Source organism: Oncorhynchus kisutch, linkage group LG10 (genome assembly GCF_002021735.2).
Source record: "Oncorhynchus kisutch isolate 150728-3 linkage group LG10, Okis_V2, whole genome shotgun sequence".
NCBI classification, from domain to species: Eukaryota; Metazoa; Chordata; class Actinopteri; order Salmoniformes; family Salmonidae; genus Oncorhynchus; species Oncorhynchus kisutch.
Window position 1 is genome coordinate 16,112,731 of NC_034183.2, and position 26,650 is coordinate 16,139,380.

At 44.3% G+C, this 26,650-nt stretch overlaps 1 protein-coding gene across 2 annotated transcripts in view; it reads right to left on the reverse strand.

Moving 5' to 3' along the window:
- Positions 1-5,424: 5,424 nt before the first annotated feature.
- The window catches only part of LOC109897466 (potassium voltage-gated channel subfamily KQT member 1), a 323,503-nt gene continuing 302,277 nt past the window's right edge, over positions 5,425-26,650 (reverse strand). For both annotated transcript variants that reach the window (XM_031833218.1, XM_020491956.2), the window contains exon 19: positions 5,425-9,063. In XM_031833218.1, coding sequence (XP_031689078.1) covers positions 8,887-9,063 — 177 coding nt within the window. In that variant the 3' untranslated portion in view covers positions 5,425-8,886. The remainder of the gene's footprint in view (positions 9,064-26,650) is intronic.

Sequence of the window (26,650 nt, forward strand, 5' to 3'; positions counted from 1 at the left end):
AATGGCATCGCCGAAGTCAAGGATCGGTATGATAGTCAGTTTTACGAGGGTATGCTTGGCAGCATGAGTGAAGGATGCTTTGTTGCGAAATAGGAAGCTGATTCTAGATTTAATTTGGGATTTGAGATGCTTAATGTGAGGCTGGAAGGAGAGTTTACAGTCTAACCAGACACCTAGGTATTTGTAGTTGTCCACATATTCTAAGTCAGAGACCCCCAGAGTAGTGATTCTAGATGGGCGGGCAGGTGCGGGTAGCAATTTGTTGAAGAGCATGCATTTAGTTTTACTTGCATTTAGCAGTTGGAGGCCACGGAAGGAGTGTTGTATGCCTCTGAAGCTCCTCTGGAGGTTAGTTAACACAGTGTCCAAAGAAGGGCCAGAAGTATACAGAATGGTGTAGAGCGACATCATTGAGCAAGAGCGACATCATTTATGTATACAGAGAAACGAGTCGGCCCAAGAATTGAACCCTGTGGCACCCCCATAGAGACTGCCAGAGGTCCGGACAACAGGCCCTCCGATTTGACACACTGAACTGTCTGAGAAGTAGTTGGTGAACCAGGTGAGGCAGGCATTTGAGAAACCAAGGCTGTTGAGTCTGCCGATAAGAATACGGCGATTGAAAGAGCCGAAAGCCTTGGCCAGGTCAATGAATACGGCTGCACAGTATTGTCTTTTATAGATGGCGGTTTTGATATCATTTAGGACCTTGAGCGTGGCTGAGGTGCACCCATGACCAACTCGGAAACCAGATTGCATAGCGGAGAAGGTACGGTGGGATTTGAAATGGCCGGTGATCTGCCTTAGAAAGGCAGGTAGGATAGATATAGGTCTGTAACCGTTTGGGTTTAGAGTGTCTCCCACTTTGAAGAGGGGGGTGACCACTGCAGCTTTCCAATCTTTGGGGATCTCAGACGATACGAAAGAGATTTCTACAGGCTAGAGGGTAAAGTGTATATATGGTGTATAGGGTATACACTACCGTTCAAAAGTTTGGGGTCACTTAGAAACGTCCTTGTTTTTGAAAGAATTTTTTTTTGTCCATTAAAATAACATCAAACTGATCAGAAATACAGTGTTGACATTTTTAACGGCTGATTTTTAACAGAATATCTACATAGGTGTACAGAGGCCCATTATCAGCAACTATTACTCTGGCTAGGCCACTCTAGGACCTTAATGTGCTTCTTCTTGAGCCACTCCTTTGTTGCCTTGGCCGTGTGTTTTGGGTCATTATCATGCTGGAATACCCATCCACGACCCATTTTCAATGCCCTGGCTGAGGGAAGGAGGTTCTCACCCAAGATTTCAAAGTACATGGCCCCGTCCATCGTCCCTTTGATGCGGTGAAGTTGTCCTGTCCCCTTAGCAGAAAAACACCCCCAAAGCATAATGTTTCCACCTCCATGTTTGACGGTGGGGATGGTTTTCTTGGGGTCATAGGCAGCATTCCTCCTCCTCCAAACACGGCGAGTTGAGTTGATGCCAAAGAGCTCCATTTTGGTCTCATCTGACCACAACACTTTCACCCAGTTGTCCTCTGAATCATTCAGATGTTCATTGGCAAACCTTCAGACGGGCATGTATATGTGCTTTCTTGAGCAGGGGGACCTTGCAGGCGCTGCAGGATTTCAGTCCTTCACGGCATAGTGTGTTACCAATTGTTTTCTTGGTGACTATGGTCCCAGCTGCCTTGAGATCATTGACAAGATCCTCCCGTGTAGTTCTGGGCTGATTCCTCACCGTTCTCATGATCATTGCAACTCCACGAGGTGAGATCTTGCATGAGGCCCCAGGCCGAGGAAGATTGACAGTTATTTTGTGTTTCTTCCATTTGCGAATAATCACACCAACTGTTGTCACCTTCTCACCAGGCTGCTTGGCGATGGTCTTGTAGCCCATTCCAGCCTTGTGTAGGTCTACAATCTTGTCCCTGACATCCTTGGAGAGCTCTTTGGTCTTGGCCATGGTGGAGAGTTTGGAATCTGATTGATTGATTGCTTCTGTGGACAGGTGTCTTTTATACAGGTAACAAACTGAGATTAGGAGCACTCCCTTTAAGAGTGTGCTCCTAATCTCAGCTCGTTACCTGTATGAAAGACACCTGGGAGCCTTAAATCTTTCTGATTGAGAGGGGGTCAAATACTTATTTCCCTCATTAAAATGCAAATCAATTCATAACATTTTTGACATGCGTTTTTCTGGATTTTTTGTTGTTGTTATTCTCTCTCTCACTGTTCAAATAAACCTGCCATTCAAATTATAGATGGATCATTTCTTTGTCAGTGGGCAAACATACAAAATCAGCAGGAGATCAAATACTTTCCCCCTCGCTGTATGAGGGTTTAGGGTATATATAGGGTATAGGTTTTATATGAGGGAATATGGTATATATGGGGGTATAGGGTATAAATGAGGGTTTGGGGTATATATGGGGTATAGGTTATACAGTATATGGGGTATAGTGTAACGGATTTCCTCCTCTTCGTCTGAGGAGGAGTAAGGATCGGACCAAAACGCAGCGTGGTAAGTGTCCATATTGATTTATTCAAAAACACAACTGAACACTGGAACAAAATAATAAACGTGAAATGTACAAAACCGAAACAGTACCGTGTGGCACAAACACTCACAAACCAAAAGTGAAACCCAGGCTACCTAAGTCTGATTCTCAATCAGCGACAACTAACGACACCTGCCTCTGATTGAGAACCATACTAGGCCGAACACAAAAACCAACATAGAAAAACAAACATAGACTGCCCACCCCAACTCACAACCTGACCATACTAAAACAAAGAATAAAATAACAGAACTATGGTCAGAACGTGACATATAGGGTACAGTGCCTTGCGAAAGTATTCGGCCACCCTTGAACTTTGCGACCTTTTGCCACATTTCAGGCTTCAAACATGAAGATATAAAACTTTATTTTTTTGTGAAGAATCAACAACAAGTGGGACACAATCATGAAGTGGAACGACATTTATTGGATATTTCAAACTTTTTTAACAAATCAAAAACGGAAAAATTGGGCGTGCAAAATTATTCAGCCCCCTTAAGTTAATACTTTGTAGCGCCACCTTTTGCTGCGATTACAGCTGTAAGTCGCTTGGGGTATGTCTCTATCAGTTTTGCACATCGAGAGACTGACATTTTTTCCCATTCCTCCTTGCAAAACAGCTCGAGCTCAGTGAGGTTGGATGGAGAGCATTTGTGAACAGCAGTTTTCAGTTCTTTCCAAAGATTCTCGATTGGATTCAGGTCTGGACTTTGACTTGGCCATTCTAACACCTGGATATGTTTATTTTTGAACCATTCCATTGTAGATTTTGCTTTATGTTTTGGATCATTGTCTTGTTGGAAGACAAATCTCCGTCCCAGTCTCAGGTCTTTTGCAGACTCCATCAGGTTTTCTTCCAGAATGGTCCTGTATTTGGCTCCATCCATCTTCCCATCAATTTTAACCATCTTCCCTGTCCCTGCTGAAGAAAAGCAGGCCCAAACCATGATGCTGCCACCACCATGTTTGACAGTGGGGATGGTGTGTTCAGGGTGATGAGCTGTGTTGCTTTTACGCCAAACATAACGTTTTGCATTGTTGCCAAAAAGTTCAATTTTGGTTTCATCTGACCAGAGCACCTTCTTCCACATGTTTGGTGTGTCTCCCAGGTGGCTTGTGGCAAACTTTAAACAACACTTTTTATGGATATCTTTAAGAAATTGCTTTCTTCTTGCCACTCTTCAATATATGCCAGATTTGTGCAATATACTCCTTCCATTTCAATATTATCGCTTGCACAGTGCTCCTTGGGATGTTTAAAGCTTGGGAAATCTTTTTGTATCCAAATCCGGCTTTAAACTTCTTCACAACAGTATCTCGGACCTGCCTGGTGTGTTCCTTGTTCTTCATGATGCTCTCTGCGCTTTTAACGGACCTCTGAGACTATCACAGTGCAGGTGCATTTATACGGAGACTTGATTACACACAGGTGGATTGTATTTATCATCATTAGTCATTTAGGTCAACATTGGATCATTCAGAGATCCTCACTGAACTTCTGGAGAGAGTTTGCTGCACTGAAAGTAAAGGGGCTGAATAATTTTGCACGCCCAATTTTTCAGTTTTTGATTTGTTAAAAAAGTTTGAAATATCCAATAAATGTCGTTGCACTTCATGATTGTGTCCCACTTGTTGTTGATTCTTCACAAAAAAATACAGTTTTATATCTTTATGTTTGAAGCCTGAAATGTGGAAAAAGGTCGCAAAGTTCAAGGGGGCTGAATACTTTCGCAAGGCACTGTATATATGAGGGAATACAGTATACATGAGGGTATAGGGTATATATGGGGTATATGGGAGTATAGGGTATATATGGGGGTATAGGGTGTACTGTGCATTCGGAAAGTGAAAACAAATGTGGAAAAAGGGAAGGAGTCTGAATACTTTCCGAATGCACTGTATATAAGGGTATATAGGGTATATATGGGGGTATAAGGGGTATGTGAGTGTATATGGGGGTATAGGGTATACAGTATATGGGGTATAAGGTATATATGGAGGAATAGGGTATATATGAGGGTATAGGGTATATATGGAGGTATTGACTAGCATGTCTCACTGACCACACAGAGCTACATTCTATTCAACTTTCTTCCTGGCTCTCTCTTGATGTTCCCTTTTAGCTTGTGTTCTTGCTCTTGTGTTCTTCTGACATCAAACCCTCGTTTGAAGTGGGGAGTCAGAGATGAAAGTGAAGTAGCAGGATCTCAGTGGTATAGAGCTGAGCTGGCTCAGTAAACAGCAACTAGACCAGGGGGAGACCGTGATATAAACCAGGGGAGGACAAAGGCAGCATAACACCATGGCTGGGCTGTGGAGACAAGGCTCTCTGGGTAATTGAAAATGGCTCTGGGCTGCTCCTCTACTCCCTCCACCCCCTCCCAGTCAGCCTTCTCCTGCCCTTCTCCACTCTATCCACCCCTCCCTAGAGACCTCTCTCTCCCCGCTCTGGCCGTGCTGTTTTTGGGACATCCCCAGTATTTCTTGGCCTTTGAAGGGAAATATAATTGAGTGGTAATTTGAGACGTATTCTCTTTCTTTCTCTCTGTCTCTCTCTCTCGCTGTCTCTCTGTCTTTCTCCCACATGCCTCCCTCGCTCCTCAATGGTTATGGAATATTGAAGTTCAAAGTATGCACGGCAACAACAACAAAAATATTTATTTTTCTCTGTCCCCTGATTGCTGTGTAAAAAAATTATGAATTGAAGAATTCTAAACTTTGTGGGATTGAGAGGATATGGCTTACCTTGACCTGATGTGGCCTGCAAATCGAACAGACAGCCAAGAGAAAAGAGTGAATCCAAGGAAAGGAAATTATAGACTAACTGGTAATCAAGACACACTGAGCCCAAGGAGAGCCCAGAAAATTAAATGGATTTTTATTTACACCAGATTTACAGGGTTGTGAATATAATTTACAGTCATTCCAATCCATTTTACAACACTTCTCTTTATTTCTCATCATCACTCTGCAGACCAGGAGTATTCCCAGGTTGATTGTTCGTTCCACATGATAAGTCAATGTTGCTATTTACAACTCTTATAAAACTGTACAGGAGAATGGTCAGACAGCCAGTATGTGAAGCACTTATCTCAAAGAACCTGGCTTTAAAAAGCAGCCTGTTATATAAAATACATATTCCAAATCTTCAACCACAGCAAAATAATAAAACATACTGAACAAAAATATAAACGCAACAGTGTTGGTCTCATGTTTCATGAGCTGAAATAAAAGATCCCACAAATGTTCTATACGCACAAAAAGCTTATTTCTCTAAAATGTTGTGCACAAATTTGTTTACATCTGTGTTAGAGAGCATATCTCCTTTGCCAAAATAATCTGCTCCTTCACCTGCGGGATTGTCTGAGACCAGCCACCCGGACAGGTGTGGCATATCAAGAAGCTGATTAAACAGCATGATTACACAGGTGCACCTTGTGCTGGGGACAATAAAAGGCCACTCTTAATGTGCAGTTTTGTCACACAACACAAGTTTTGGGGGAGTGTGCAATTGGCATGCTGACTGCAGGAGTGCCCACCAGAACTGTTGCCAGAGAATTTAATGTTCATTTATCTACCATAAGCCGGATCCAATGTCGTTTTTTTATTTATTTGGCTGTATGTCCAACCGGCCTCACAGCCGCAGACCACGTGTAACCATGTCAGCCCAGGACCTCCACATCCAGTTGGGACCGTCTGAGACCAGCCACCCGGACAGCTGATGGAACTGATAAGTATTTCTGTCTGTAATTACAGACCTTTTGTGGGGAAAACTCATTCTGATTGGCTGGGCCTGGCACCTCAGAGGGTAGGTCTAGCTCCCAAGTGGCTGGGCCTATTCCCTATCAGGCCCACCCATGACTGTGCCCCTGCCCTGTCATGTGAAATCTATAAATTGGGGCCTGATTTATTTCTTTAAATTGACAGATTTTCTTATATGAACTGCGACTCAGTAAAATCGTTGCATGTTGCGTTTTTAAATTTTTGTTCAGTGTTTTTCTCTTCCTCCCCTCTCTCTCTCGTTTCACCCCTCCTTTGTGTTGCCATCTTTCGAGGAATGTGCACACTATAATTATGGAAGGGATTGCACACATAGCTTAGTTATTGTTCTCTATTTTCAACTGGCTAAACCCAGCTGGGTCCTGGCCGTACGACAAATACATGGAGTGAGAACAAAAAAAGAGACATTAATTATATTCAACGCTTTAAAGGGTTTTAAAGTCAAAGCTGAAGCTGAAGCTTGGTACGTCCCTCTCTCTCTCTCTCTCTCTTAGAGGTAACCTGATATTTCAGACCCTTCACACTGAATTATGGAGTGAGCCATTCAAAGCCTACTGTTTAAATTGTACACATTTTCCAGTGTCCTTTTCATTAGTCAACTCACATACATTGTTAACTCCCCTTACCAGGAATTCAGCACTTAATTAGCAATAGACAGATAAATAATTTGTGCTCTAATGGGGCAAATTAATTACAAATTGCACACTGCAGTTTAAGTCCAAAGAGGGAAAATGAAAGTGTTTTAGCATTGAGAAGGATGGGTGGTGGGGTGAAGTGGTTCATTGGAATATCCTAGTGAAAATCTTGGCACGGGGTGTTGAGTCAACTTGAACTTCTTACCATAACTCTCCATACTGTTCTTTCCCTCACTGTATTTCTGTAATACTGAGTTCTGCCTTGTCACGACTGTTCTGCTATTTTTATTAGCTTAACCATAGCCGTAAATCAGCGGCAGATTAGTTCCTGCAGAGCTGTTTCACCACTATTCTCTGCTCTAGCAGCCTAGGCCCAGCCACTAACAGAGGCAGACCCTGGGCAAAGTCAACAGATAGTCTCCTGGTCCTTCTCTATGTCACTCGATTATTACTAACAAACATACGCCGGCAACTAAATACAGTAAGGTGAGATGAATTGGTGGCTATATAGAAATAGTGGTGCTGTATTTTGGTTTAAATGGTGCCAAGATCAGGATTTGATCTTTGCTGGTCTCCTCATTCTCTGTGCTGTACCCTTTAGCAAGTGCTTTAGCACTTTGACTGCACAATCGCCAAATAATATCATTAGTGTGATGGTTTGCTTGGAAATAATATTTTAGTGCTTGGATGTGCCTCACTGAATGCACACAGTTGAATACATTCTCATATCTTACGTGATAATGTGCTGAGGAGTGAAAGTGTCAGGCTAATCTTATAAAACAAAAAGGAATTGATGTATGCTTTCGCTACAATGTATGCTGTGGAAGTTTCAGTACACGCTTAGAAAAAAAGGTTCCAAAAGCATTCTTCGGCTGTCCCCATAGGAGAACCCTTTTTGGTTCTACCTGGAACTAAAAGGGTTCTACTTAGAACCAAAAAGGGTTATTCAAAGAGTTCTCCTATGGGCACAGTCGAAGAACCCTTTAAGCTTCTAGATAGCACCTTTTTTCTAAGACTCTAGTATGTTTTAGGGCCTCCCGGGTGGCGCAGTGGTCTAGGGCACTGCATTGTAGTACCAGCTGTGCCACCAGAGACTCTGGGTTTGAGCCCAGGCTCTGTCGCAGCCGGCCACGACCGGGAGGTCCATGGGGCGACGCTCAATTGGCCCAGCGTCGTCCGGGTTAGGCAGGGTTTGGCCGGTAGGGATATCCTTGTCTCATCGCGCACTAGCGACTCCTGTGGCGGGCCGGGTTGTGTTTTGGAGGACGCATGGCTTTTGACCTTCGTCTCTCCCGAGCCCGTACGGGAGTTGTAGCGATGAGACAAGATAGTAACTACTAACACCTGGGTACCACGAAATTGGGGAGAAAAGGGGGTAAAATTCAACAACAAAAAAAAGAGTGTAGTATGTTTTCATAGTGCTGATATTAAAGAGGGAGAAAGAAGCTTCTGAAGAAGAGGAGGACCCCGTATGCCCATTCACCATGATGGGGGGAGGGAGGATGGACGGCATCACCGTACGTCTCTAGCTGTCAGTAAACTGCTGCCATGTCCCCTCTCATAGTTCTCTATAGCCCTCACTTTCAGACAAGCACGCCTCTTCAGTAGAGGAGAACAGAAGCAGGAGCTGAGTTGTTCACGTTCTCTCTCTAAGGTCAGCGGTCAAAGACAGTGATGTAAAGGTTTTGGGGGTTATAAAACAGAGAGAAAAAGTAGCCAAATGACACCATCTTTTTAATAAGGTAAGAAGAGTGCTCCCTTTTCTTTATTGGAGTCTGTGTCCTCCTGGTCAAGCAGCTGACAATGAATTTAAAAATGATTGATCTTCTCATTGCAACTGATATCTCATGGTTGGTCATACTAGTCCCTGGTGGTTCCATTCCTGGCGCCTGTCTGCCCACTGTGACATCACCGTCCCTCGTCCAAGCTGACGCCCATGTTCTGACGCCTCATGATGCTGATGCGAGAGCTGTAGGGGGCTGGGAGTGGAGGGGCTGGGGCCCTCTGGAGCAGCTCTGCCTTGGGTTTGTACTGGTCCACCAAGATCTTCAGCACCGCCTCCATCTTATGGCTCATCTGGTCCATCTATTTATACAACACACAGCAAACAAAGGTACATGTTTTAGGTTATAGATGGGTGACTATAGTGAGGACATTTCACAAACAACAGGGAGGGCCATGTTAAAATGTCTATTCTACTGAGCCATTTACTTTATGTTCCTATTCTTATTTTTTACTATTTCTTATTGTTGTTGCATTGTCGAGAAGGAACCTGCAAGTAAGCATTTCATTGGACGGTCTATACCGTGTGTCTCCTATACATACGACTAACACAACTTGAAACTTGAAAGATGTTATATACATTCGTGACTGTAGAGATATACTGCTGTAGTAATTATATGTGCAAGACTAAAGTCAGTCAGTGAGGACATTTAAATGGGTGAAGCATTTGAGCAGTGTCACTGAGTTTCAGCCTTTCTTTTGTCTGCCAGGCCTCCAATACCGAATACACATATTCAAGTCCACACTAAAGATACACCTCTTCACACAGGCTTATCCGGATTATTTGTCATCTTAACTTTTATCCTCCCTCTAGTTCACTTCCTGATTAGTCTGTCCTTATTCTTTTATATACTTATGTGACTTTGGGTTTGGTGAAAAGCGCTTAAAATAAAATGTATTATTATTATTATAATATGGCCCCATCCCAATGACAGACCTCTAGTGTATAATAACATGTTTGTCTGTCTGTCATGGTATACCTGCAGAAGCCACTCATTAAAGCAGCTAGCCTGGCTCAATGATCCAGGAGTAGGAGGGAGGGCTTTAAGTACACATGCATACACACACGCAAGTACACACACACACGCATGCACACGCACACACACGCATGAACGCATGCACACACGCTTGCACAAGCACGAACGCATGCACACACACGCACGCACACACATGAACGCATGAGCACACACAAACGCATGCACACGCACACGCACAAACGCATGCACACACACGCCAGGGACTCAACTGTAAACACAGGTGTGTCTGTCACCCAACAGACAGAGGCATCTCAAGCAGGGAACCTCCTTGGTATTTCTAACCCCTGTGTGTACAGATCAGCGCACACGCCCTGTATGGCAGAGGTAAACAAGCCAGGCTGCCTCCGACACACAGACACACACGCTTGCGCGCACACACCTTTTGTTGTTTGCTCTCATGATTTGGTAAATACAGGAAATTTCCACGACACTTTCTAAACATCAAATAGTTTTTTTACAGATCTTTATCGTCCTGCCCTCTGCCTTGACATTGAAGTTATGTAGTTATACTTTCAGGAATTAATTATCTTTGGCTTAACTTATCACTACTTGTTAACCTGATTTATACATGTAATAATCATTGAGATAAGTGGTAATGGTAATGGATTCCGATAAAGTTGGAGAGGTTATGTGTACATCATAGTTCATGAAAGAGCCATGGCATCTCACACAACAGACAGGCAGACAGACAGACAGACAGACAGACAGACAGACAGACAGACAGACAGACAGACAGACAGACAGGCAGGCAGGCAGGCAGGCAGACAGGCAGACAGACAGGCAGGCAGGCAGACAGACAGGCATTTCCCGACATTCATTCCAGTCATAACTGATACTGAGGAACTGCAGTATTTTGTCTGACATTCACATCGCAGAATCCACTGGTATGTTTGTGTGTTGAGGATTGGGCTCCTCCCTCTTTTAGTGAGAGTGGTCATGAAAATTTTACAGTACAACAGGACATTGAGCATCAGTCATTGTTCTTGAGATATGAAACCATGGACGAAGCCTATTCAATTACATCAAATAAGATCACCCCATACCAATGACTCACAGGTATCATAGACTCGTCGTAGGAGGAAGTAGGAGGAGAAGGAAAAAACGAAATAACAAAAAGTTAGAACAAGCCCTGGATTAGACTACAATGTTTATCATGACATAAATAGCTGTTTTAAGAAAATTGAGTACTCGCTGCCTGGTCAGGGGGCAGAACATACACTATATATACAAAAGTATGTGGACACCCCTTCAAATGAGTTGATTCGGCTATTTCAGCCACACCCGTTGCTAACAGGTGAATAGAGCACACAGCCATGCAATCTCCGTAGACTAACATTGGCAATAGAATGGCCTTAGTAAAGAGCTCAGTGACTTTCAATGTGGCACCGTCATAGGATGACACCTTTCCAACAAGTCAAATCGTCAAATCTCTGCCCTGCTAGAGCTGACCCGGTCAACTGTAAGTGCTGTTATTATGAAGTGGAAACGTCTAGGAGCAACAATGGCTCAGCCGCAAAGTGGTAGACCACACAAGCTCACAGAACAGGACTGCCAAGTGCTGTCATATGTCCTCATTTGCAACACTCACTACCAAGTTCCAACTGCCTCTGGAAGCAAGGTCAGCAGAAGAACTGTTCGTCGGGAGCATTATTTACATTTTGGTCATTTAGCAGATGCTCTTATCCAGAGTGACTTACAGTAGTGAGTGCCTACCTTTTCATACTGGTCTCCCGTGGGAATAGGACCCTCAACCCTGGCGTTGCAAGCACCATGCTCAACCAACGGGACCCTGAAATGGGTTTCCATGCCCGAGCAGACGCACACAAGCCTAAGATCAACAAGTGCAATGCCAAGCGTCGTCTGGTGTGGTGTAAAGTTCACTGCCGTTGGCGAGTGATGAATCCCGCTTCACCATCTCAGACCAATCTGTGTTTGGTGGATGCCAGCAGCACGCTACCTGCCCCAATGCATAGTGCCAACTGCAAAGTTTGGTGGAGGAGGAATAATGGTTTGGGGCTGTTTTTTATGTTTTGGGCTAGGCCCCTTAGTTCCAGTTGAGGGAAATATTAATGCTACAGCATACAATGACATTCTAGACGATTCTGTGCTTCCAACTTTGTGGCAACAGTTTGGGGAAGGCTCTTTCCTGTTTCAGCATGACAATGCCCCTGTGCACAAAGCGAGGTCCATACAGAAATGGTTTGTCAAGACCGGTGTGGAAGAACTTGACTGGCCTGCACAGAGCCATGACCTCAACCCCACCGAACACCTTTGGGATGAATTGGAACGCCGACTGCGAGCTAGGCCTAATCGCCCAACATCAGTGCCCGAACTCACCAATGCTCTTGTGGCTGAATGGATGCAAGTCCCCACAGCAATGCTCCAACATCTAGTGGAAAGCCTTCCCAGAAGAGTGGAGGCTGATATAGCAGCAAAGGGGGACCAACTCCATATTAATGCCCATGATTTTAGAATGAGATGTTTGACGAGCAGGTGTGTAGTGTCTTTTGGCAATGTAGTGTATAACAGTGTAATAAACATGCCAGCAGTAATCTATTTATCAGCATTCCTGTGGTTTTTAGCATAGATCAGGAAACCATTTAATTTCTTTGGGCTGAACAGGGTTAGAATCTTGAGCAAGGTTAAGGTTAGGGCTAAGGTAAGAGCTCTGAACAAGGTTAGGGTTGGAGTAGGGTTAAGGTTAGGTTTAGGGACAAGCCTTTCTCATTACAGTGTTTTCCCTCCTTTTACAGGGCTCTAACCCTAGCTTCATGTCCCCATCCTGGTTCAACATTACCCTAGTCTCAACTACAACCATAACTCAAACCCTAGTCTCAACTACAACTACAACCATAACCCTAACCCTAGTCTCAACTACAACCATAACCCCAACCCTAGTCTCAACTATAACCATAACCCTAACCCTAGTCTCAACTACAACTACAACCATAACCCCAACCCTAGCCTCAACTACAACCATAACCCCAACCCTAGCCTAAACTACAACCATAACCCCAACCCTAGCCTCAACTACAATCATAACCATAACCCTAGTCTCAACTACAACTACAAGCATAACCCTAGCCTCAACTACAACCATAACCCCAACTACAACCATAACCCCAACCCTAGTCTCAACTACAACTACAACCATAACCCTAACCCTAGTCTCAACTACAACCATGACCCTAACCCTAGTCTCAACTACAACTACAACCCTAACTCTAGCCTCAACTACAACCATAACCCTAACCCTAGTCTCAACTACAACCATGACCCTAACCCTAGTCTCAATTACAACCACAACCCCAACCCTCGCCTCAACTACAACCATATCCCCAACCCTAGCCTCAACTACAATCATAACCATAACCCCAACCCTAGCCTCAACTACAACCATAACCATAACGCTAGTCTCAACTACAACCATAACCATAACCCTGGTCTCAACTACAACGTTAACCCCAACCCTAGTCTCAACTACAACCATAACCCCAACCCTAGTCTCAACTACAACCATAACCCCAACCCTAGTCTCAACTACAACCATAACCATAACCCTGGTCTCAACTACAACCATAACCCCAACCCTAGTCTCAACTACAACCATAACCATAACCCTAGTCTCAACTACAACTACAACCATAACCACAACCCTAGCCTCAACTGCAACCACAACCATAACCCCAACCCTAGCCTCAACTGCAACCATAACTCTAACCATAGCCTCAACTACAACCATAACCCTAACCCTAGCCTCAACTACAACCATAACCCCAACCCTAGCCTCAACTACAACCATAACCCTAGCCTCAACTACAACCATAACACCAACCCTCGCCTCAACTACAACCATAACCCCAACCCTAGCCTCAACTACAATCATAACCATAACCCTAGTCTCAACTACAACCATAACCCCAACCCTAGCCTCAACTACAACTAAAACCCCAACACTAGCCTCAACTACAGTCATAACCATAACCCTAGTCTCAACTACAACTACAACCATAACCCTAGCCTCAACTACAACCATAACCCCAACTACAACCATAACCCCAACCCTAGTCTCAACTACAACTACAACCATAACCCCAACCCTAGCCTCAACTACAACCATAACCCCAAACCTAGCCTCAACTACAACCATAACCCCAACCCTAGCCTCAACTACAACCATAACCCCAACCCTAGCCTCAACTACAATCATAACCATAACCCTAGTCTCAACTACAACTACACCATAACCCTAGCCTCAACTACAACTACAACCATAACCCTAGCCTCAACTACAACCATAACCCCAACTACAACCATAACCCCAACCCTAGTCTCAACTACAACTACAACCATAACCCTAACCCTAGTCTCAACTACAATTACAACCATAACCCTAACCCTAGTCTCAACTACAACCATGACCCTAACCATAGTCTCAACTACAACTACAACCCTAACCCTAGCCTCAAATACAGCCATAACCCTAACCCTAGTCTCAACCACAACCACAACCCTCGCCTCAACTACAACCATATCCCCAACTCTAGCCTCAACTACAACCATAACCCCAACCCTCGCCTCGCCTCAACTACAACCATAACCCCAACCCTAGCCTCAACTACAATCATAACCATAACCCTAACCCTAGTCTCAACTACAACCATGACCCTAACCCTATTCTCAACTGCAACTACAACCATAACCCCAACCCTAGTCTCAACTACAACTACAACCATAACCCCAACCCCAACCCTAGCCTCAACTGCAACCATAACTCTAACCCTAGTCTCAACTACAACTACAACCATAACCCTAGCCTCAACTACAACCATAACCCTAACCCTAGTCTCAACTACAACCATAACCCCAACCCTCGCCTCGCCTCGCCTCAACTACAACCATAACCCCAAGCCTAGCCTCAACTACAATCATAACCATAACCCTAGTCTCAACTACAACTACAACCATAACCCTAACCTTCGCCTTAACTACAACCATAACCCCAACCCTAGTCTCAACTACAACCATAACTCTAACCTTCGCCTCAACTACAACCATAACCCCAACCCTAGCCTCAACTACGACCATAAACCCAACCCTAGTCTCAACTACAACCATAACTCTAACCCTAGTCTCAAATACAACCATAACCCTAGCCTCAATGACAACCATAACCCTAACCCTAGTCTCAACTACAACCATAACCCTAGCCTCAACTGCAACCATAACCCTAACCCTAACCCTAGTCTCAACTACAACTACAACCATAACCCTAACCCTAGTCTCAACTACAACCATAACCCCAACCCTAGTCTCAACTATAACCATAACCCTAACCCTAGTCTCAACTACAACTACAACCATAACCCCAACCCTAGCCTCAACTACAACTACAACCATAACCCCAACCCTAGCCTCAACTACAACCATAACCCCAAGCCTAGCCTCAACTACAACCATAACCCCAACCCTAGCCTCAACTACAATCATAACCATAACCCTAGTCTCAACAACAACTACAACCATAACCCTAGCCTCAACTACAACCATAACCCCAACTACAACCACAACCCCAACCCTAGTCTCACCTACAACTACAACCATAACCCTAACCCTAGTCTCAACTACAACCATAACCCTAACCCTAGTCTCAATACAACCACAACCCCAACCCTCGCCTCAACTACAACTACAACCATAACCCTAGCCTCAACTACAACCATAACCCCAACTACAACCATAACCCCAACCCTAGTCTCAACTACAACTACAACCATAACCCCAACCCTAGCCTCAACTACAACCATAACCCCAAACCTAGCCTCAACTACAACCATAACCCCAACCCTAGCCTCAACTACAACCATAACTCCAACCCTAGCCTCAACTACAATCATAACCATAACCCTAGTCTCAACTACAACTACACCATAACCCTAGCCTCAACTACAACTACAACCATAACCCTAGCCTCAACTACAACCATAACCCCAACTACAACCATAACCCCAACCCTAGTCTCAACTACAATTACAACCATGACCCTAACCATAGTCTCAACTACAACTACAACCCTAACCCTAGCCTCAACTACAACCATAATCCTAACCCTAGTCTCAACTACAACCATGACCCTAACCCTAGTCTCAACTACAACCATGACCCTAACCCTAGTCTCAACTACAACCCTAACCCTAGCCTCAAATACAGCCATAACCCTAACCCTAGTCTCAACTACAACCACAACCCTCGCCTCAACTACAACCATATCCCCAACTCTAGCCTCAACTACAATCATAACCATAACCCTAACCCTAGTCTCAACTACAACCATGACCCTAACCCTATTCTCAACTACAACTACAACCATAACCCCAACCCTAGTCTCAACTACAACTACAACCATAACCCTAGTCTCAACTACAACTACAACCATAACCCTAGCCTCAACTACAACCATAACCCCAACTACAACCACAACTCCAACCCTAGTCTCAACTACAACTACAACCATAACCCTAACCCTAGTCTCAACTACAACCATAACCCTAACCCTAGTCTCACCTACAACTACAACCATAACCCTAACCCTAGTCTCAACTACAACCATGACCCTAACCCTAGTCTCAACTACAACTACAACCCTAACCCTAGCCTCAACTACAACCATAACCCTAACCCTAGTCTCAATACAACCACAACCCCAACCCTCGCCTCAAGTACAACTACAACCATAACCCTAGCCTCAACTACAACCATAACCCCAACTACAACCATAACCCCAACCCTAGTCTCAACTACAACTACAACCATAACCCCAACCCTAGCCTCAACTACAACCATAACCCCAAACCTAGCCTCAACTACAACCATAACCCCAACCCTAGCCTCAACTACAACCATAACCCCAACCCTAGCCTCAACTACAATCATAACCATAACCCTAGTCTCAACTACAACTACACCATAACCCTAGCCTCAACTACAACTACAACCATAACCCTAGCCTCAACTACAACCATAACCCCAACTACAACCATAACCCCAACCCTAGTCTCAACTACAATTACAACCATAACCCTAACCCTAGTCTCAACTACAACCATGACCCTAACCATAGTCTCAACTACAACTACAACCATAACCCTAACCCTAGTCTCAACTACAACCATGACCCTAACCATAGTCTCAACTACAACTACAACCCTAACCCTAGCCTCAACTACAACCATAATCCTAACCCTAGTCTCAACTACAACCATGACCCTAACCCTAGTCTCAACTACAACCATGACCCTAACCCTAGTCTGAACTACAACCCTAACCCTAGCCTCAAATACAGCCATAACCCTAACCCTAGTCTCAACCACAACCACAACCCTCGCCTCAACTACAACCATATCCCCAACTCTAGCCTCAACTACAACCATAACCCCAACCCTCGCCTCGCCTCAACTACAACCATAACCCCAACCCTAGCCTCAACTACAATCATAACCATAACCCTAACCCTAGTCTCAACTACAACCATGACACTAACCCTATTCTCAACTACAACTACAACCATAACCCCAACCCTAGTCTCAACTACAACTACAACCATAACCCCAACCCCAACCCTAGCCTCAACTGCAACCATAACTCTAACCCTAGTCTCAACTACAACTACAACCATAACCCTAGCCTCAACTACAACCATAACCCTAACCCTAGTCTCAACTACAACCATAACCCCAACCCTCGCCTCGCCTCAACTACAACCATAACCCCAACCCTAGCCTCAACTACAATCATAACCATAACCCTAGTCTCAACTACAACTACAACCATAACCCTAGCCTCAACTACAACCATAACCCCAACTAAAACGATAACCCCAACCCTCGCCTCGCCTCAACTACAACCATAACCCCAACCCTCACCTACAATCATAACCATAACCCTAGTCTCAACTACAACTACAACCATAACCCTAACCTTCGCCTCAACTACAACCATAACCCCAACCCTAGTCTCAACTACAACCATAACTCTAACCTTCGCCTCAACTACAACCATAACCCCAACCCTAGCCTCAACTACAACCATAAACCCAACCCTAGTCTCAACTACAACCATAACTCTAACCCAAGTCTCAAATACAACCATAACCCTAGCCTGAACGACAACCATAACCCTAACCCTAGTCTCAACTACAACCATAACCCTAGCCTCAACTGCAACCATAACCCTAACCCTAACCCTAGTCTCAACTACAACTACAACCATAACCCTAACCCTAGTCTCAACTACAACCATAACCCCAACCCTAGTCTCAACTATAACCATAACCCTAACCCTAGTCACAACTACAACTACAACCATAACCCCAACCCTAGCCTCAACTACAACCATAACCCCAAGCCTAGCCTCAACTACAACCATAACCCCAACCCTAGCCTCAACTACAATCATAACCATAACCCTAGTCTCAACTACAACTACAACCATAACCCTAGCCTCAACTACAACCATAACCCCAACTACAACCACAACCCCAACCCTAGTCTCAACTACAACTACAACCATAACCCTAACCCTAGTCTCAACTACAACCATAACCCTAACCCTAGTCTCACCTACAACTACAACCATAACCCTAACCCTAGTCTCAACTACAACCATGACCCTAACCCTAGTCTCAACTACAACTACAACCCTAACCCTAGCCTCAACTACAACCATAACCCTAACCCTAGTCTCAATACAACCACAACCCCAACCCTCGCCTCAACTACAACCATATCCCCAACCCTAGCCTCAACTACAATCATAACTATAACCCCAACCCTAGCCTCAACTACACTCATAACCATAACCCTAGTCTCAACTACAACCATAACCACAACCCTAGTCTCAACTACAACCATAACCCCAACCCTAGTCTCAACTACAACCATAACCCTAACCCTAGTCTCAAGTACAACCATAACCCCAACCCTAGTCTCAACTACAACCATAACTCTAACCCTAGTCTCAACGACAACCATAACCATAACCCTAGTCTCAAATACAACAATAACTCTAACCTCAACTACAACCATAAACCCAACCCTCGCCTCGCCTCGCCTCAACTACAACCATAACCCTAGTCTCAACTACAACCATAACCCCAACCCTAGTCTCAACTATAACCATAACTCTAACCCTAGTCTCAAATACAACCATAACCCTAGCCTCAACTACAACCATAACCCTAACCCTAGTCTCAACTACAACCATAACCCTAGCCTCAACTGCAACCATAACCCTAACCCTAGTCTCAACTACAACTACAACCATAACCCTAACCCTAGTCTCAACTACAACGATGACCCTAACCCTCGTCTCAACTACAACTACAACCCTAACCCTAGCCTCAACTACAACCATAAACCCTAACCCTAGTCTCAACTACAAACATAAACCCAACCCTAGTCTCAATTACAAACATAACAATAACCCCAACCCTAGTCTCAACTACAACCATAACCCTAGCCTCAACTACAACCATAACACCAACCCTTGCCTCAACTACAACCATAACTCCAACCCTAGCCTCAACTACAATCATAACCATAACCCTAGTCTCAACTACAACTACAACCATAACCCCAACCCTAGCCTCAACTACAACCATAACCCCAAACCTAGCCTCAACTACAACCATAACCCCAAACCTAGCCTCAACTACAACCATAACCCCAACCCTAGCCTCAACTACAACCATAACCCTAGCCTCAACTACAACCATAACACCAACCCTTGCCTCAACTACAACCATAACTCCAACCCTAGCCTCAACTACAATCATAACCATAACCCTAGTCTCAACTACAACTACAACCATAACCCCAACCCTAGCCTCAACTACAACCATAACCCCAAACCTAGCCTCAACTACAACCATAACCCCAACCCCAGCCTCAACTACAATTATAACCATAACCCTAGTCTCAACTACAACTACAAACATAACCCTAGCCTCAACTACAACCATAACCCCAACTACAACCATAACCCCAACCCTAGTCTCAACTACAACTACAACCATAACCCTAACCCTAGTCTCAAACTACAACCATAACCCCAACCCTAGTCTCAACTACAACCATAACCCCAACCCTAGTCTCAACTACAACCATAACCCTAACCCTAGTCTCAACTACAACCATAACCCCAACCCTAGTCTCAACTACAACCATAACCCCAACCCAAGTCTCAACTACAACCATAACCCCAACCCTAGGATCAACTACAACCATAACCATAACCCTAGTCTCAACTACAACCATAACCCCAACCCTAGTCTCAAATACAACCATAACCCCAAACCTAGCCTCAACTACAACCATAACCCCAACCCTCGCCTCAACTACAATCATAACCATAACCCTAGTCTCAACTACAACTACAACCATAACCCTAGCCTCAACTACAACCATAACCCCAACCCTAGTCTCAACTACAACTACAACCATGACCCTAACCCTAGTCTCAACTACAACCATAAACCCAACCCTAGTCTCAACTACAACCATAACCCCAACCCTAATCTCAACTACAAAAATAACCCTAACCCTAGTCTCAACTACAACTACAGCCATAACCCCAACCCCAGTCTCAACTACAACCATAACCCTAACCCTAGTCTCAACTACAACCATAACCCTAACCCTAGTCTCAACTACAACTACAACCATAACCCCTACCGTAGTCTCAACTACAACCATAACCTCAACCCTAGTCTCAACTACAACTACAACCATAACCCCAACCCTAGTCTCAACTACAACCATAACCCTAACCCTAGTCTCAACTACAACCATAACCCCAACCCTAGTCTCAACTATAACCATAACCCTAACCCTAGTCTCAACTACAACTACAACCATAACCCCAACCCTAGCCTCAACTACAACCATAACCCCAAACCTAGCCTCAACTACAATCATAACCATAACCCTAGTCTCAACTACAACTAAAACCATAACCCTAGCCTCAACTACAACCATAACCCCAACTACAACCATAACCCCAACCCTAGTCTCAACTACAACTACAACCATAACCCTAACCCTAGTCTCAACTACAACCATGACCCTAACCCTAGTCTCAACTACAACTATAACCCTATCCCCAACCCTAGCCTCAACTACAATCATAACCATAACCCTAGTCTCAACTACAACTACAACCATAACCCTAGCCTCAACTACAACCATAACCCTAACCCTAGTCTCAACTACAACCATAACCCCAACCCTCGCCTCGCCTCAACTACAACCATAACCATAACCCTAGTCTCAACTACAACTACAACCATAACCCTAGCCTCAACTACAACCATAACCCCAACTAAAACGATAACCCCAACCCTAGCCTAGCCTCAACTACAACCATAACCCCAACCCTCACCTACAATCATAACCATAACCCTAGTCTCAACTACAACTACAACCATAACCCTAACCTTCGCCTCAACTACAACCATAACCCCAACCCTAGTCTCAACTACAACCATAACTCTAACCTTCGCCTCAACTACAACCATAACCCCAACCCTAGCCTCAACTACAACCATAAACCCAACCCTAGTCTCAACTACAACCATAACTCTAACCCTAGTCTCAAATACAACCATAACCCTAGCCTCAACGACAACCATAACCCTAACCCTAGTCTCAACTACAACCATAACCCTAGCCTCAACTGCAACCATAACCCTAACCCTAACCCTAGTCTCAACTACAACTACAACCATAACCCTAACCCTAGTCTCAACTACAACCATAACCCCAACCCTAGTCTCAACTATAACCATAACCCTAACCCTAGTCTCAACTACAACTACAACCATAACCACAAACCTAGCCTCAACTACAACCATAACCCCAAACCTAGCCTCAACTACAACCATAACCCCAACCCTAGCCTCAACTACAATCATAACCATAGTCTCAACTACAACTACAACCATAACCCTAGCCTCAACTACAACCATAACTCCAACTACAACCACAACCCCAACCCTAGTCTCAACTACAACTACAACCATAACCCTAACCCTAGTCTCAACTATAACCCTAACCCTAGTCTCACCTACAACTACAACCATAACCCTAACCCTAGTCTCAACTACAACCATGACCCTAACTCTAGTCTCAACTACAACTACAACCCTAACCCTAGCCTCAACTACAACCATAACCCTAACCCTAGTCTCAATACAACCACAACCCCAACCCTCGCCTCAACTACAACCATATCCCCAACCCTAGCCTCAACTACAATCATAACTATAACCCCAACCCTAGCCTCAACTACACTCATAACCATAACCCTAGTCTCAACTACAACCATAACCCCAACCCTAGTCTCAACTACAAGCATAACCCCAACCCTAGTCTCAACTACAACCATAACCCTAACCCTAGTCTCAAGTACAACCATAACCCCAACCCTAGTCTCAACTACAACCATAACTCTAACCCTAGTCTCAAATACAACAATAACTCTAACCTCAACTACAACCATAAACCCAACCCTCGCCTCGCCTCAACTACAACCATAACCCTAGTCTCAACTACAACCATAACCCCAACCCTAGTCTCAACTATAAACATAACTCTAACCCTAGTCTCAAATACAACCATAACCCTAGCCTCAACTACAACCATAACCCTAACCCTAGTCTCAACTACAACCATAACCCTAGCCTCAACTGCAACCATAACCCTAACCCTAGTCTCAACTACAACTACAACCATAAACCCTAACCCTAGTCTCAACTACAACCATGACCCTAACCCAAGTCTCAACTACAACCACAACCCCAACCCTCGCCTCAACTACAAACATATCCCCAACCCTAGCCTCAACTACAATCATAACCATAACCCCAACCCTAGTCTCAACTACAACCATAACCATAACCCTAGTCTCAACTACAACCATAAACCCAACCCTAGTCTCAATTACAACCATAACAATAACCCCAACCCTAGTCTCAACTACAACCATAACCCTAGCCTCAACTACAACCATAACCCCAAACCTAGCCTCAACTACAACCATAACCCTAGCCTCAACTACAACCATAACCCTAGCCTCAACTACAACCATAACACCAACCCTTGCCTCAACTACAACCATAACTCCAACCCTAGCCTCAACTACAATCATAACCATAACCCTAGTCTCAACTACAACTACAACCATAACCCCAACCCTAGCCTCAACTACAACCATAACCCCAAACCTAGCCTCAACTACAACCATAACCCCAACCCTAGCCTCAACTACAATTATAACCATAACCCTAGGCTCAACTACAACTACAAACATAACCCTAACCCTAGTCTCAACTACAACCATAACCCCAACCCTTGTCTCAACTACAACCATAACCCTAACCCTAGTCTCAACTACAACCATAACCCCAACCCTAGTCTCAACTACAACCATAACTCTAACCCTAGTCTCAACGACAACCATAACCATAACCCTTGTCTCAAATACAACAATAACTCTAACCCTAGTCTCAACTACAACCATAACCATAACCCTAGTCTCAACTACAACCATAACCCCAACCCTAGTCTCAAATACAACCATAACCCCAAACCTAGCCTCAACTACAACCATAACCCCAACCCTAGCCTCAACTACAACCATAACCCTAGCCTCAACTACAACCATAACCATAACCCTAGTCTCAACTACAACTACAACCATAACCCTAGCCTCAACTACAACCATAACCCCAACTACAACCATAACCCCAACCCTAGTCTCAACTACAATTACAACCATAACCCTAACCCTAGTCTCAACTACAACCATAAACCCAACCCTAGTCTCAACTACAACCATAACCCCAACCCTAATCTCAACTACAAAAATAACCCTAACCCTAGTCTCAACTACAACTACAGCCATAACCCCAACCCCAGTCTCAACTACAACCATAACCCTAACCCTAGTCTCAACTACAACCATAACCCTAACCCTAGTCTCAACTACAACTACAACCATAACCCCTACCGTAGTCTCAACTACAACCATAACCTCAACCCTAGTCTCAAGTACAACCATAACCCCAACCCTAGTCTCAACTACAACCATAACTCTAACCCTAGTCTCAAATACAACAATAACTCTAACCTCAACTACAACCATAAACCCAACCCTCGCCTCGCCTCAACTACAACCATAACCCTAGTCTCAACTACAACCATAACCCCAACCCTAGTCTCAACTATAAACATAACTCTAACCCTAGTCTCAAATACAACCATAACCCTAGCCTCAACTACAACCATAACCCTAACCCTAGTCTCAACTACAACCATAACCCTAGCCTCAACTGCAACCATAACCCTAACCCTAGTCTCAACTACAACTACAACCATAAACCCTAACCCTAGTCTCAACTACAACCATGACCCTAACCCAAGTCTCAACTACAACCACAACCCCAACCCTCGCCTCAACTACAAACATATCCCCAACCCTAGCCTCAACTACAATCATAACCATAACCCCAACCCTAGTCTCAACTACAACCATAACCATAACCCTAGTCTCAACTACAACCATAAACCCAACCCTAGTCTCAATTACAACCATAACAATAACCCCAACCCTAGTCTCAACTACAACCATAACCCTAGCCTCAACTACAACCATAACCCCAAAAATAGCCTCAACTACAACCATAACCCTAGCCTCAACTACAACCATAACCCTAGCCTCAACTACAACCATAACACCAACCCTTGCCTCAACTACAACCATAACTCCAACCCTAGCCTCAACTACAATCATAACCATAACCCTAGTCTCAACTACAACTACAACCATAACCCCAACCCTAGCCTCAACTACAACCATAACCCCAAACCTAGCCTCAACTACAACCATAACCCCAACCCTAGCCTCAACTACAATTATAACCATAACCCTAGTCTCAACTACAACTACAAACATAACCCTAACCCTAGTCTCAACTACAACCATAACCCCAACCCTTGTCTCAACTACAACCATAACCCTAACCCTAGTCTCAACTACAACCATAACCCCAACCCTAGTCTCAACTACAACCATAACTCTAACCCTAGTCTCAACGACAACCATAACCATAACCCTTGTCTCAAATACAACAATAACTCTAACCCTAGTCTCAACTACAACCATAACCATAACCCTAGTCTCAACTACAACCATAACCCCAACCCTAGTCTCAAATACAACCATAACCCCAAACCTAGCCTCAACTACAACCATAACCCCAACCCTAGCCTCAACTACAACCATAACCCTAGCCTCAACTACAACCATAACCATAACCCTAGTCTCAACTACAACTACAACCATAACCCTAGCCTCAACTACAACCATAACCCCAACTACAACCATAACCCCAACCCTAGTCTCAACTACAATTACAACCATAACCCTAACCCTAGTCTCAACTACAACCATAAACCCAACCCTAGTCTCAACTACAACCATAACCCCAACCCTAATCTCAACTACAAAAATAACCCTAACCCTAGTCTCAACTACAACTACAGCCATAACCCCAACCCCAGTCTCAACTACAACCATAACCCTAACCCTAGTCTCAACTACAACCATAACCCTAACCCTAGTCTCAACTACAACTACAACCATAACCCCTACCGTAGTCTCAACTACAACCATAACCTCAACCCTAGTCTCAACTACAACCATAACCCCAACCCTAGTCTCAACTACAACCATAACCCTAACCCTAGTCTCAACTACAACCATAACCCCAACCCTAGTCTCAACTATAACCATAACCCTAACCCTAGTCTCAACTACAACTACAACCATAACCCCAACCCTAGCCTCAACTACAACCATAACCCCAAACCTAGCCTCAACTACAACCATAACCCTAGCCTCAACTACAACCATAACCCCAACCCTCGCCTCAACTACAACCATAACCCCAACCCTAGCCTCAACTACAACCATAATCCCAACTACAACCATAACCCCAACCCTAGTCTCAACTACAACTACAACCATAAACCTAACCCTAGTCTCAACTACAACCATGACCCTAACCCTAGTCTCAACTACAACTACAACCCTAACCCCAACCCTAGCCTCAACTACAATCATAACCATAACCCTAGTCTCAACTACAACTACAACCATAACCCTAGCCTCAACTACAACCATAAGCCCAACTACAACCATAACCCCAACCCTAGTCTCAACTACAACTACAACCATAACCATAACCCTAGTCTCAACTTGAACCATAACCCTAACCCTAGTCTCAACTACAACTACAACCATAACCCTAACCCTAGTCTCAACTACAACCATGACGCTAACCCTAGTCTCAACTACAACTACAACCCTAACCCTAGCCTCAACTACAACCATAACCCTAACCCTAGTCTCAACTACAACCATGACCCTAACCCTAGTCTCAACTACAACCATGACCCTAACCCTAGTCTCAACTACAACTACAACCCTAACCCTAACCCTAGGCTCAACTACAACCATAAACCCAACCCTAGCCTCAACTACAACCATAACCATAACCCTAGCCTCAACTACAACCATAACCCCAACCCTCGCCTCAACTACAACCATAACCCCAACCCTAGCCTCAACTACAATCATAACCATAACCCTAGTCTCAACTACAACTACAACCATAACTCTAGCCTCAACTACAACCATAACCCCAACTACAACCATAACCCCAACCCTAGCCTCAACTACAACTACAACCATAACCCCAACCCTAGCCTCAACTACAATCATAACCATAACCCTAG